Genomic DNA, 14,692 nt, shown 5'->3' with positions numbered 1-14,692 from the left:
TCTACAGTGACTCGGAATTAGTACTAATCCATTCAATCGGATGATCCATTCAATCGGATGATGTTTTGTCGATCTAATATGGTATTATCTCTCAATGCTGATTCCAATGCAGAATAGAACTTTTTCTAATTAAGGTAATTCGGTTGACATTATTTATAGAAAACACGTGAGTGCTACTATTTTAGTTTTATCTTATATTGGTTTTATCATGGATCAGTTGTCCAATATGGGCTAAAAATTGAAATTGAGCTCATTGCTCTACCAACACTTGTTTTCTTACTAGCTTCATAAGACACTTTAAGAATTTCACTTTCAAACTCCGCATCAGATGGAAAAATTAGTATGGAGTTTGTTAAAAGTGGAACTTTAAATAAAGAGATGAGATGTATGATGTAAGAAGCCTCTACATCATAATTAGATGTTCTGGTTGTGAATTCTAGAGGAAGGAACCAAGTCAGATGATCCAAAGAAAGAGGCAATACCAAAGGAAGGTCCAACAAGTATGTCAATATTAAGTTTATTACTACAAAATAAATGTCCACATTAGAAGCTTTTACAGAAAGCTCAAACAAGATAAGAACAATGGCAAAAAAAAGAAAAAAGATGACAGTACTAATGACGAAAGAGCAAACATCGTTAGCGAGTTTATTATTGTATATAATGTTGACATTATCAATCTTGTAACCTATGAGACTAGTTTGGTGATTGATAGTGGTGCTAGTATTCATTCCACACCCTGAATAGATTTTTTCTCATCTTAAGATGGGAAATGGCAAACGTTTGTAAAGTTATGGGAAAAGGTGATGTTCACCTAGAAATTGAGAATGACATGAAGTTTGTGTTAAAAGATGTCAGACATGTTCCAAAGATGCGCCTAAATCAGATCTCCGTAAATAAGCTTTATGAAGAATTTATTTGTAATACTTTCCACAATGGCCAATGGAAAGGTTCAATGGTAGTGGCAAGAGGCAATAAGTACTCAAGATTATTTTTTTTATACAGACAAAGCTCTCCCAAGAAGCTATGAACACGACGGACAATGAAAATGCAACCTAATTGTGGCATGGACGCCTCGCGCATATCTCTAAAAAAGGTATGACACAACTAGCTAAAACAAATATTCTAACTGGATTAGACCGTGTTCATTTAAATAAATGTGCTATTTGTATGGTCGAGAAACAACTTTTAAATGTTTTCAAGCATTTGTAGCACATGTTGAGATAGAAATCAGCAAGAATTTGAAGTGTGTTCAAATAGGCAATGGTGGAGAGTACACTACTCCATTTGATGCGTAGTATAAGGAGCATGATATTCGACATCAACAAACTGCTCCAAAAATACCACAGTTGAATGGGGTAGCTGAAAGGATGGAAATGACTTTTATAGAGAGAGTTAAATGCTTAATTTCAGATTTAAAGTTGGCCAGTGAGTTCTAGGATGAAGCTCAGGTTACAGTAGCTTATATTCTGAACATTTCACAATTCCGCAAAGATGTTTCCTACCAACATTTGCAAGTGTTTGACTGTAAAAAATTTGTCCACATTTCCAAGGATGAACGATCCAAGCCGGATGTCAAAACACGATAGTTTGTATTGATCGGTTATGACTAAGATGAATTTGTCTATAAGTTTTACGACCCATTGTATAAAAGTTAATCAAAAATTTTGGTGTAGTCTTCATTGAAGATTAGACAATCAAAGACATTAAGAAGTCTGGAAAAGACGCTCCTGGGCCTGACACTAGCTCGACAGACCTTTCACTGTTTCTTCCAACAATGATATCAATACATGTTGGAGAAGAATTTCAGAATCATCATCCTGATATAGTTGATCAAGATGCCACCATTGAGAATGAACTAGATAATGTTGATGAAAAATTTCACCATCAACCACCAGCTTTAGAAGGTTCTCTAGTTCGAACAAGATATGATAGAGTTGTTCAACACTCTATTGGATACTCTATAAATGAATACATCTTAGTGACTGAAGGGGGAGAAACCAAAAAGCTTCAAAAACTCCATGGATGAGGAATATAAAAAGAAGTGGATCGATGTTATGCAAGATGAGATGAAATCCTTGCGTGTGAGAATAAAATTTTCGAGCTGGTGGAGTTACCTAAAGGAAAAAAGGCTTTAAAGAATAGATGGGTGTAAAAGCCAATTCACAACCTAGATTCAAATCCTAATTGGTTGTAAAGGGATATAGTCAAAGAAAATGTATCGACTTTGATTAAATTTTCTCACCAATGGTGAAGATGACATTCATTCGCACTATGTTGGGGTTAGCAGCAAGTCATGACATGGAGGTTGAGCAAATGGATGTGAAAATCATCTTCCTTTATGGTGATTTGGAAGAAAAAATATACATGGAGCAATCAGAGGGTTTCAAAAAGAAAGGAAAATAGGGTAAATTACACCCATGGCCACTGAACTTTACCCTTTTTCACATTATGGCTACTAAACTTCATTTCTTCCTGGTATGGCCACTGAACTTTACACTTTTTAACACCGATGGCCACTCAATTTTAACTAACTTCTCAAAATGACCGTTAACGACCTCAAAATGAAAATATTCAAGAATTAAAGTTGTTCAGAACGACATTTACCATGAAACCATATTTTTTATTTTCGAATATCACATTTTTTGGATTTTTCTCTTTCTAAAAATTCACTTTCTCTCTCCTGACCAAACAACCCTCAAATGATTTCAAAACGGAAATTTTCAAGAATTAAAGTTCCTTAGAATATCATTAATGCTTTGGATTTTTTATTTTTAGCCGTCAACGGTCATTTTGAGACGTTAAGTGGCCACCGGTGTTAAAAAGTGTAAAGTTGAGTGGCCATACCGGAAAGAAATGAAGTTGAGTGGCCATAATGTGAAAATGGGTAAAGTTCAGTCACCATGGGTGTAATCTACCCAAGGAAAATAGGATTATGTCTAGAAGTTAAAAAAGATTTTATACAGCTAGAAGTAGACACCGAGACAGTGGTATAAAAGTTCGAGTCAGTTATTGAGAGCAAAGCTATAAGAAGACTACTTCATATCAATGTAGCTTCGTTCAAAATTTTTTTGATGGTGATTTCATGATTACACTGCTCTATTTGGATGACATGATGGTTGTTGGCATATGCCTATTTACATAATTAATAGTCTCAAAAAATAATTAAGCAAGTCTTTTGCCATGAAATATTTGGACCAACAAAGTAGATTCATGGTATGAGAATTATTCGAGACAAAAGCGCTAAGAAAATGTAGTTGTCGCATGAGAAGTATATTGAGAAAGTACTTCAACGGTTCAACATGGATAAAGCTAAAATGGTTAGTTGTACTCTTGCTAATAATTTTAAACTTAGTTCCTAGTAGAGGCCTTCAACAGATAAAGAGAAGAAAGAAATGAGCAAAGTTTCATATGCTTGAGCAGTTGAAAGTTTAATGTACGTCATGGTATGCATATGACGAGATATTACACATGTAGTCGGTGTTCTGAGTAGATTCCTTTCAAATCTAAGAAAGGAACATTAGAAAGTTATCAAAGGGATATTTAAGTATTTTGCAGTACTTTCAAAATGTTTTTATGTTTTGAAGAGACCAAACTTGTGTTAGTTGACTTCATAGATGTAGATATGATTGGAGATGTTGGCACACGAAAGTATACATCGGGTTACCTAATTACATTTACAAGGGAGCTTCGCCATAGTAGTCAATAGTATAAAATTGTGTTGCAATCTCCACAACTAAAGCAGGATTACAACAATGGAAGTGTGTAAAGATTTGAGGTATCTAAAGTTCTTCAATGAACTTGGAATGTGTGAGGAAAAATATCAACTATTTTGTGACAGTAAGAGTGTTATTCACACGGGAAAGAATGGATGTGTTGGAGATTAAGCTACCACATCCATACATATGAAAATGGATCAAATATGTTAACAAAGATTTTACCAAGGGAAAAGTTTGAATAATGTCGAATGGTTGCAGGAGTGACAAGATCCTAATGTAGTAAGGAGAGGGAAATTTATGGGTGATGGGTCACTCCTATATGTGGACTCCACACACTATTAATAAAAAAAATTAAAAGATAATTTGGATTGCACCGAATTCGGATTGCACCGAATTCGGTGTCACTCCTACATTAAAAATGTTAATGGTAGAAAAGAAATGTTAATGGTAGAAAAGAAATGAAGTAAACTGCATGCGCAAAATGTGTTGCACACGTAAACGACAAATCATACTTGAACTTACATGTAGTAAAAAAGAAGTTAATTATTATTATTTTCACAGTGAAAGTCGTAACTTTGTGAATTATGTAATAACATTATTCACTTTTGATCATATTTTAATAGTCCAATACACCAATAAGAAAAGTTGTTACTACCGAAGCAAAGAACATCAAAAATTCTACTCAAATAACATGATATTGAATTTCAGGGTGAACAAAAATTAATTGATCTCCCTTCTTTTTTCCTACATGTTAGTCCAAATTCGAGTTTGTTTACATGTCAATTTGTTTTACTTTTCCAATACATGTACATCTATACATACCGTTTACTTCTTTACAATATTTTACACAAATTGATAGGACTATCAAATATTTTAAATAAATTAAGAGAGCAATTAAAACACTTTAAAAGTTAGAAGGTCAGTCAAGTTTTTAAAGAGGTTCAAGAGGTGAACGAATGATGCATTAAGTTAAGCCTACTCTTAAATTGGCCCTTGCCATGACGGGAATTTTTCAGGTCCATCGACTACATTATTCACACATAATTCTATATCTTTCTTTGAAAGAGCAAATGTTCATCCATGAAATACATTGCAAACCAAATTTATCATTTTCTTTTTTGGGCCAAAAAAGAGTGGCAATATACAAACAATTGCCGATAACAGCCTACAACAAGGGAATGTAGAAGGTACAAAATGATATTATCATCCCCAAATTGCTATTCTTGCATAATGTCAGAATAGCTATAATAGCATATGAATACAAATATTTGCACAAGCAGTATTTAGATCTGAAATATTCATATCAACAAATTGATAACAACTCCTTTTGTATGCCATGCTGCCTACACATCTGGATGCCTGAAAAAGAAAAAGAAAACATAAGCAATGCTTGTCACCAAGAAAAAGCAGCAACTAAATGATAAGGTTTGGATGAATACCCAGTTCACAGCATTATCCAGCCAATAGATGAAAACTATGTTTCAGAATAGATGACCCCTGTAAAGAAATAAGAGAAAATAAAAAGAAGTAGATCCATGGCGCCCTGATAAAACCGGCCGCTACTTTGTACCTGTGTTTCCATTATGTCATGAATAATTCTTTCATTTGTCCTAACTAAATCGGAAGAGAGCGGCGATGAAAAAAATGGTTCTACCACCCCAAAATGAAGGAATGTATTTCAGCCCAACTATTAACTGTGTATAGAATACCAGACTTCCCGTTCCAATTGGAAGAGCTTCCTTCTCTATAAGTTTTCTGTTTTTTAACCAAGCCAGGGAACAATGGTAAAAATGACACACCAAACTCACTTCCCACTCTCCTTAGGCTTGTACTAGATCCAATTACAATGCCTATATCTGCCCGAAGCAGACAAAGCAAGTCCCCGATTGAATCTCCAATATAAACAGTCAGGTTCTTTCTGTCATTGCTATAATTCTCTAAAATATTTTCGAAAGCTTGAACTTTATCCATCGGAGATTCCATCTTCTTGATGATCTCACCAGTGGAAATGGAGTTTTCAAAAGCAAACTCATTTGCATGTACATTCATAACATCCAAACCCCCTGCACAACCAAACTTAATGAATAAATGAAAATAGAATACTTATTTTATAAGTTTTATACAGTAACAGTGAAAATCAGACAGTTGTTCAAGAAAAGTCAAAATGACAATAATATCAAACCATATTCTTATATTTCAATTCAACTTTCAAACGAAAGGCCATGTGACCACAGGGACTGAAGACAACTAATAACCTTCAATCTTAAAAGGGAAGGAAAAAACTTTCAGGCATTAGTGACTATTTTAGGGTCAGTATATCCAAAGGAGGATGCAAAGTAAGCCTAGTATGCACACCACAACCAAATTTCCGTTGATTTATTTTCCTAAACGAACAAACACCGGAAAATCAGGAAAATATTTTCTTGCACAATATTTCCCAGCAAGGCCTTAAACTATCTTAGTTATGCTATTAGAAGTTCTGCAACTTCCTTTTGTTGGCTGACTAAAACTCAAATACATAATAGAAATAAAAAATATTGCGACGTTGTAGACCAAAAAGTTATAATTCAACATTCAAAAGTTGGTTTCATTGGATTTCACATGGTCATTCCCAAGCTCCAAAGCAGAAGATATGCAAAAGATGGATTTCAGCCATAGAAATAATTGTATCTCAAATAAAGGTTCCATCAATTGACTAGCCTAAGGAATGAATAATTGCACTTCAGTGAAGGACCCATCAATTGATGGAAAGTGGTGAAATGTTCCTAAAGATGGATCAGTTATGACCCCACTAATACATTGATGATTGGAAAATGATTATTCGGATACATCAAATAAGTTTTGAGAAAAGGAAGAGCAAAAGTAATGTCAGTAACTAAAAAATACATATCAAAATGGCTGCAGAGAAAAAAATTCCGACTGATTCAACATGTGTGCATGCAAAAACACTAAGAGGATCCACATAGCTAACCAGCCTTCTCAACTAATTGAGACTGAAATTTAATTAAGAAGCATACTCTTCTGAGGTCACTAACTCAGTTCTCACATCTAAAGCTAGATAACTTTAACATTCAAAATAAGTTTTTTAAAGTAATTATAATGATGATGATGATGATGATGATTATTGTCGGAAATAATATACAAAAACAATTTTTCGACCTTAGTTATCAACTTAAACTTTTATGCAAATTGGTTTCTTGGCATGGTATCATAGCCTCTTAAACCAAGTGGTAGCTGGTTCAAATCTTAGAGTGTCATTTATTGTTGAAATTTTTCAATACATGGTAGAGTGGACCTGTGTTACAGGTTTCAAGCTCAATGGTCATTCACGTGTAGGAGTGTCAAAGATAATATATAAAAACTATTTTTGGGTCTTACCTATCAACTTAAGCTTTTACGTAAATTGGTTTCTTAACAATAAGATGATCATTTAGACCACAAGGTGAATAATATTGCAAATACAAGTTGGTATTGTGCCATAGTTGCAAAATTACAGATTCAATATCAAAACAGAACCATGCAAGTGCTAGTGCAATCTCATGTGCATATAGTTTCTCAGATTTCTGACAAACAAGAAAAATACCTGATGAGAAAGCAGATCTAATGAGATCAGCACACCAACAATATGATAGAACATGTATGTCAGCATTCAAATGTTCATTCTTCACAATTTTTTGGAAAAAATTGGAGCAACCGTCTTGAAGAATTAAACGTTCACCCGCTCGTTTTATGTCTTCAAGATTCACACCCTTAAGAACTCCAGATTCAATCACTCTAGAGTTTGCCCTGCTCTCAAAATCTGAAAGTTGTTCAAGTGCTTTACACAGAGCTTCATATTTGAACTCCACTGCAAAAAACATAGAAGTCAAAACCAAATTGATTAAGTAATATTTTCAAATTTATTGCTCAGCATCTTGTTTTCCTGAAAGTTCGATAAATACTTGGAAGTACTATATGGGAAGATCACTTAATAACTACACCTTTCTCAGAGGGTAGAATTCTTTCGATGCATTGTTCATACTCTTCTGTATACTGTCCAGAGAGAAGACCCCATGTGTTTCTCAGCTCAGATGATGACATCCTAGCAATTTGATTCTCAGGTTGCACATGATCTGGTTTTGGTGCTGTTAAAATTGCAATCTCTGCCAGAATGGCAGAGGAATCAATAACGGTGCATGTCAAATCAAAGTCAGAAAATATCACAAGGCGATCTTCTACAGGGTTATGCTCTTTTGTCAAAGGAACAACAGAGGGCTGAGCAAGCGGCTGCGCGTTGAAGAACTCTATTTCAAGTTTCATGGCTTGGTGGTAAAGCTTTTCGATGATGTCAAGCTCTTCACCAGTCAAAGGGGCACTGAGCTTATCCAGCAAGTCCTCAATTTGCAGAGCTAATGCCTATATTTCATAAGAACACAACTGAGGCATAGGGGAGTGGTACAGAAGGCCGATTTATGCAATATATTTTACCCGGAAACTGATTAACACTATATATGTTGATTGACTATTATTATTATTATTAGTAGTAGTAGTAGTAGTGCTAGTATACACACACTGCTGCTGCTTAAAATATGGTTTACCTGAAATTTTTCAGATGAGTAATTGTCGATCCAATTCTTGTAAGGATGACTTCCATCCTCTGAATCTATAAGGGACTCCAATTCCTTACCGAGAAAGGCATACAGCCGCATGCAAGGTGTCATGGCTCCAAGAGTGTATGCTGCAACTTTTGTTTTTTCAAAAGGAGTTGCAAGCTTACCAGGACCTTTTACTCCTTCAACCTTCCCAGAGGCTGTGGTCAACAAGAAATCTGTATATTTTACAGTTGCAGAACTTTTAATTCCCTCTTTTGAAGGATCTATTCCCCATTCCTGCATAATGTAAATATGAAAGCATGAAACAAAATTCCTTGAAGTATTTGAAGTTTTCATATGCAGGTAAGAGTGGAAACTAAACGCAAATAACTTTCTACGACGTATTGCGAACTAAATTCAAGATAGAAGAAGCAATCAAAGCAATGAATAAAGGAAATTGCTGATCAAAATTGTCCGATTTATAGCACACATCTATTGCTGAAAGAATCCATTAATTGTCATTGCCAATTCAAAAACTGGTTAATACTTGTGTCTAAACAAATTGAAGTTGAACGTTACAAAAAAGGTTTGAAATTTAAAGAGTCATCATGTAAAGATGCAGTCCATGAATTATACTTCACTAAGATATGATTCTTTCATATTGTAACAACCAGGATATTCAAGCCCATAATCTACTGGAAGTTTTTAACAGTACGGATGTAAGGGAAACTCATCATACTTGCATTAACAGTTGATTCTTTAGTCATCATACTTGGAGTAAAGGCAGAGTCCCTTCTCCATTCGATGGACAATTTCACTGAATACCAAGACAAAAGGTACAAAGTTCGTCTATAACAAAGTTATCAAATTTACATAAGGCAAGCATGTTGGCTGACATCAGCAATTAATAACAACCATTAATTCAATGTCCAAAAAATTCGTAGTAGACGATTAATGCTTTGGGAGCTGAGCATTAAAATCCAAAATGCTAATTGAGGGGGAAGCTTCTTTGAAATAAGAGATAGAAGTGAAGTTGCAAATGCATAATGGACAGAGCCCCATTACAATATGGCAGACAACAATTTCTGAGCAACTCAAATATTCAAGTATGTGTCCTAAGAGCAACTTTTTAGTCAGAGGATCTTTAACACCAGCAACCCTCAACCTAAATCCAAAAGGTCTTAGGTCTTATAGTCATTTCATTCAACTGATGCATCACATATGCAGAAAGGGAGTATCCACATCTTACACCCGTAGTCAGGTAATAATTTTCTGTGCACATTATTATTGAACATCAATATTACCATTTATCTACCATAAATGTGTCGGGAATCGGGCAGCTTTAGAATCTTAAATAGATTGATATTCTGATTATTTAATAAGTTTTATTCCTAAATAGAATTAGGAATATTTGATTTCCACAATAGTTAGTTACCATTTAGGATAGGATTTTATTTCCATAATACTTGGTTCCCAATTAGGATTTGATTTTGCTTTCCTGGTAGATGAGGATTCTATTTTCAATTACAGTAATTTAATTCCTAAAAAGAAACTGCTTGTAATTCTTATATAATAAAAGCCGGCTGCCGTTTAATAAATCATCAAGCAAATTTCCAGCAAATCAATTCTTGAGATTGTGGAGTTCTCTCTTAACCAGCTCCTAACATTTCTGAGATCGTGGAGTTCTCTCTGAACGACCTCCTAACTGTTTCAACAAGATAGGTAAGCGAAGGAAGACTTCGAAGCATTCTTTCCTAGAAGATTTTAGGGTACAAGGTCCCAAAACTAGATCCCAACCCCGTGTTCATGACAACTTGGTATGAGAGCCTAGCGTTACGGATCTCCGAACCCTACAGCAGCAAATTGAGAACTCCAGGGCCATGTATAAATCTGATCGGGAGCAGGACAAGTCCAATAGTGAGGCAAAACAACAAGAGATGTCAGCACGATTGGATGACCTTTCTCGAAAGATTAATGCTAGTTGTACCAATGACAGGTTCAGAAGGGGAAAGTGTCAGCCGTGATCGTTGCGAAAATCAGGCTAACACCAATGACAACAGGGCTACTGTTCTAAGGTATGCAAAACTCGACTTTCCGAAGTATGATGGAGCTGCTGATCCATTAGGGTGGTTGAGTCGCTGCGAACATTTTTTTGAGCACCAACGGACAATGGGCTTGGCATCGTTTCACTTAGAAGGAGATGCACAATTATGGTTTATCAAATTGAAGCGAGATAAGCCCCAACATTCTTGGAACGATTTGAAAGAGCATTGCAATTTGTGATTTGGTCCTCCAATCTGAAACAACAAATTAGGTGAACTAGCCAAGCTGAGACAGACGGGGACAATGGAAGAATACCACAAACGGTTTGAGCAGCTGGCTGCCAGGCTAAGGAGTTGTTACCCCGAAAGGAATTTGAGTTAAACCTGAGTAGGCTGAAGGATTCTAAGCAGCTGAGGTTGAACTACAGAATCCAGCAGACTTAACAAAAGCAATGAGCCTTGCAAAGCTGAATGAACGACGAACTGGCCATTTCAGGGACAGCCAACCAGAACCACGTGCGACAGTTACAATTCACGAGGCTGAACCTCCTTTTATCAAAAGATTGAGCTGCGAAGAGATGGAGGAGCATCGAATAAAAGGGCTTTGCTATAACTGTGATGAAAATATACTGCTGGGCATAAATGCAAGAAACTATTTCTGTTGAGGAATCGAGGAGCACCAGTCTGATACTGAAGAGGATGGGCATGAAATTTCATGCGCATGGGCGCACGCATTTTTGAAGGAGAAGGCAATGTCGGGAATCGGGCAGCTTTAGAATCTTCATTAGATTGATATTCTGATTATTTAATAAGTTTTATTCCTAAATAGAATTAGGAATTAATTGATTTCCGAACTAGTCACTTACCATTTAGGATAGGATTTGATTTCCGTAATACTTGGTTCCCAATTAGGATTTGGTTTTGCTTTCCTGGTATAGGAGGATTCTAGTTTTAATTTTGGTAATTTAATTCCTAAGAAGAGACTGCTTGCAATTCTTATATAAAGGCGGCTGATGTTTAATAAATCATCAAGCAAATTTCCAGCAAATCAATTCTTGAGATCCTGGAGTTCCTCTCTTAAAGAGCTCCTAACAATTCTGAGATCGTGGAGTTCTCTCTTAACGAGCTCCTAACTGTTTCAACAAGATAGGTAAGGGAAGGAAAACTTTTAAGTATTCTTTCCTAGAAGATTTTAGGGTACAAGGTCCCGTAACTAGATCCCAAACCCATCTTCATAACAAAATGTCATTTCTATCATTCCAACGATAACTGGATCGGTACATACCAGCAAACAATCAATTATAAAATATTTCAAGGTCAAATACTCCCAGAAACCATTTTTCTAATTTTTTCTCACTAATCCTTTTTCCTGTTGTACTAAGATTGGTCATGTGTATCCATAGCATTGCTTTTTTCCCGAAAAGAGAGTAGTGTACTCTGCAAAACATTAAGAACACTAATACAAACCTACATCCTATGATGATATGCTATGTTTCACCTATAAAGTAGTCCCAAAGGAGATTTTTAAATTTCTGTTTGCGACAAACTTGATAGAATCCTCATTAGCTAGCATTTGTCCTATATTGACAAATTCTTATACCTCTTTATATGCATTCATGAAAACATTCTTTTAATTGGCACTCAAATACTCAATACGACAGCAACTAAATACTTAGAAGAAAAGGTAAAGGAAAATATGGAAGGAATTGCTTAAGTCAAGATAATCATGTTCCCTTGACAAATATTTCCTAGCATGCCACGTAAGTTCAAAATTCGAGCCAAAGAGTGTAGAAGGATATGGACTTCAAGCAACCCTCTAGAAACGCAAAGAGCATCAAGGTAGCAAACTAATTTTAAATGTAGGTTAAAATGGATAAAATTTTTAACCTTAAATATTTTTCAAACATTAGTACTTAGACCTGAACAGGAGGGTTATTAAGCGACACAAACAATAATATTCATAGGCTGATGAAGAATAAGGAAAAAGGACATTTCAGTATCTCACCTGTACCAGTGAATTATGCATCTTTAGCTCCTCTAAAACACCTTTTCTCAGCTCAGTGATTGCAAGCTTTGCATCATCATCATCAGCACAATCTTCTGCTAATTCATACCTAAATTACAGAAAACACAAGCAAAAAGGAGGATTTCACCCAATAATAAGTACCAATAGTTGTTACAGCCTGGACAATATTAGAAGATAAGGTAAGCTTTCTATATGTATAATACATTATGTATGACTATTTCCAATAATTGAAACTCACCTCATATAATAATTTTCCAAAATAATAACAATCTAACCCTGCAATTGGTTGCTGAGAACTGACAAAAGAAAAAGAAGATTTAAAATAATATGTTTTATATTGGTTGTTCTTTCCTGTATAAAACTAATAAATTTAGAACAAATGCAAATTCAAAGTTATGCTTAATTAACCGAAAGTATTATCCTTCTTTCTTTTCCAAATGAAGGAAATATTAGCCTTGACATTCTTGGTCTTTTTCCCCAAATTATTCTCAGCAACCAACTCGGGATTAATTTTAAATAATCTTTTTTTCTTTTTCCTCAAATTGTTGCTCAATGTGGTTAGACTCAAAATTACAGACCTACTCCACCCCGCCTTTTACCAAGGAAGATCCTTAAATTTTTTGTTGACCTTATTTCTACACTACGTTGCACGGAAAAGGAATCTGAAACGGACACCAGAAAACGTTATTTCTAAAAAAAAAAATATAGCTAGTAGGTAATGGAAACGGAAAAGAAACTGAAATGGAAACGCGAAAACCCTAATGGAAAAGAAGAGTTTCCATGTAACATAGTTTCTACAAGCTACATGAAACTAAATCTACCTTAAAAATATACATGAAAAACCTCTTGTAGTCCATTTACATATACGAGGATTTGAAATTAAAGGAGACCTAGGATTTGATGTTATATAGAAGTTTTAGAATTCTTCACTTGAAACAAAATTTCAAATAACTAGTGACTACAAATTCTCATATATCCAAATAGAGCCTTTCAAATGCTCGCAGCTGTTACTAAGCCCTAGCATGTTTTTCACTCGCGAAGACAACCAATCCGGAACGAAAGTCATCCCTTCTTCAAACAGGTTTAATTAACAAACAAACGAAGGAGACTCAAAGATGGAGCAGAATACAACTTTTTCATTACCAAAAAAAAAAAATGAAACTCCATGTTTGATGCTTCGAAAATAGGAAGCGATACAGAGAATCTCAGTTAATTCAAAATACACTAACCATATGCCTGAGTAAAATAAGAAGTTGAAAAGGAAAAATATAACAAAGACTATTTTCTCAACTAGAAAAACAAGAAAAGTAGATGCGAAATAACATTTTATGAATGAAAGAAAAATAGGAATGGCATGAAAATAAATATGACTCACGCATGGACGAAAGCTTTGAGGAAGTAAAAATCCTGGGAGATGTAATGCCTAAAAGTCTGAACATCAAGATTCCCAGCGGCCAAGCAAACAACGAAAGGATTGTACATGGCGAAAACCGATTCCCGGCGAAACTTGATCCAGAATTTAGTAGCCAAAGCTTCCTGGTTGGTTCCAGCAGAAGTAGTGATGGAAGAGGAGGTAGATAAAGCAAGCTTAGGAGGGATCGCCATTGCAGGAAGTGAGGATCTCAGAACAGAGGATCGGGAGAGAGAAAGGAGATGGAAAAGTGGGGTTTTGATTGGGTTTGGGGTGAAGAAAGGAAGGCGCATCAGCTATAGCGTTCAGAGAAAATTGAAAGAGAAAGAGGAACCAAAACAAAATGAAAATGTTGCAGTTGTTGTGGGCTCTGTGGCGGACTTGCGTATGCCAACCAGAGATGAGACTGCCAACTCTGTCTTTGTGTGAAGAAAGAAGAGAGGGAAGTTTTTTTTTTCCTTTTTTTTCTTTTCTTAATTTCTAAGAAAAAATGGAAAATAGAGTATTTCAAATTTACATATATTATTTTTGGAAAGTATTAATATACCTTTAATCTTACCAAAATGTAAGAAATACTAAATATTTATTGATAATGTTTAGTTTAGGCCAGTTTGTTTTAACTAATGATGCGGAGCATCTCCTCTAATGAGGATTGAGTCCGGGTAAGGGGACTCGGAGGAGGAACCAAACACGGACAATCAAGCAAGTAAAGTGGTCAAAAACAGTCGCACGTTCTGTGTGATTTAATCCCACGCTCCGTGAGTATGAGTGATCCGTAGAAAGTGGCACTTATTGTATCAGCAGCCAATCCACGCTCCGAGTGGCTTTTCCCACGCTCCGCGTGGGATCACTTAAAAAGCCTTGTGATTCAGCCTTGCTCCTTACTCCAGCTTCCTCCTATTTACAACTCTATCACTCCCTACTTA

The 14,692-nt window shown here is 35.5% G+C and overlaps 1 protein-coding gene across 1 annotated transcript; it reads right to left on the bottom strand.

The window, feature by feature from the left end:
• Nucleotides 1-4,780: 4,780 nt before the first annotated feature.
• LOC136205935 (bifunctional TH2 protein, mitochondrial) lies at nt 4,781-14,219 on the bottom strand. The gene is made up of 7 exons (XM_065996802.1): nt 13,731-14,219; nt 12,335-12,443; nt 8,294-8,584; nt 7,697-8,111; nt 7,300-7,563; nt 5,156-5,779; nt 4,781-5,075 (listed from the first exon to the last, which is right to left on the bottom strand). Exons 1-6 carry the CDS (start codon nt 14,057-14,059, stop codon nt 5,367-5,369), a joined length of 1,821 nt encoding a protein of 606 aa, XP_065852874.1. The 5' UTR covers nt 14,060-14,219; the 3' UTR covers nt 4,781-5,075; nt 5,156-5,366.
• Nucleotides 14,220-14,692: the final 473 nt, after the last annotated feature.

The sequence above is a fragment of the Euphorbia lathyris genome, chromosome 9 (assembly GCF_963576675.1).
Source record: "Euphorbia lathyris chromosome 9, ddEupLath1.1, whole genome shotgun sequence".
NCBI lineage: Eukaryota > Viridiplantae > Streptophyta > Magnoliopsida > Malpighiales > Euphorbiaceae > Euphorbia > Euphorbia lathyris.
The sequence above is the reverse complement of the archived record's forward strand: the minus strand, read 5'-3'. Positions and strand labels throughout refer to the sequence as shown.

What these genes read in the sequence shown, in the direction of transcription:
- LOC136205935 (XM_065996802.1), bottom strand. Translation starts at nt 14,059, where the DNA reads ATGCGCCTTCCTTTCTTCACCCCAAACCCAATCAAAACCCCACTTTTC. An exon ending in CTCAAAGCTTTCGTCCATGC is followed by an intron (nt 12,444 to 13,730) that starts GTGAGTCATATT and finishes TCTGTAATTTAG; the next exon opens with GTATGAATTAGCAGAAGATT. An exon ending in TAGATCTGCTTTCTCATCAG is followed by an intron (nt 5,780 to 7,299) that starts GTATTTTTCTTG and finishes TTGGTTGTGCAG; the next exon opens with GGGGTTTGGATGTTATGAAT.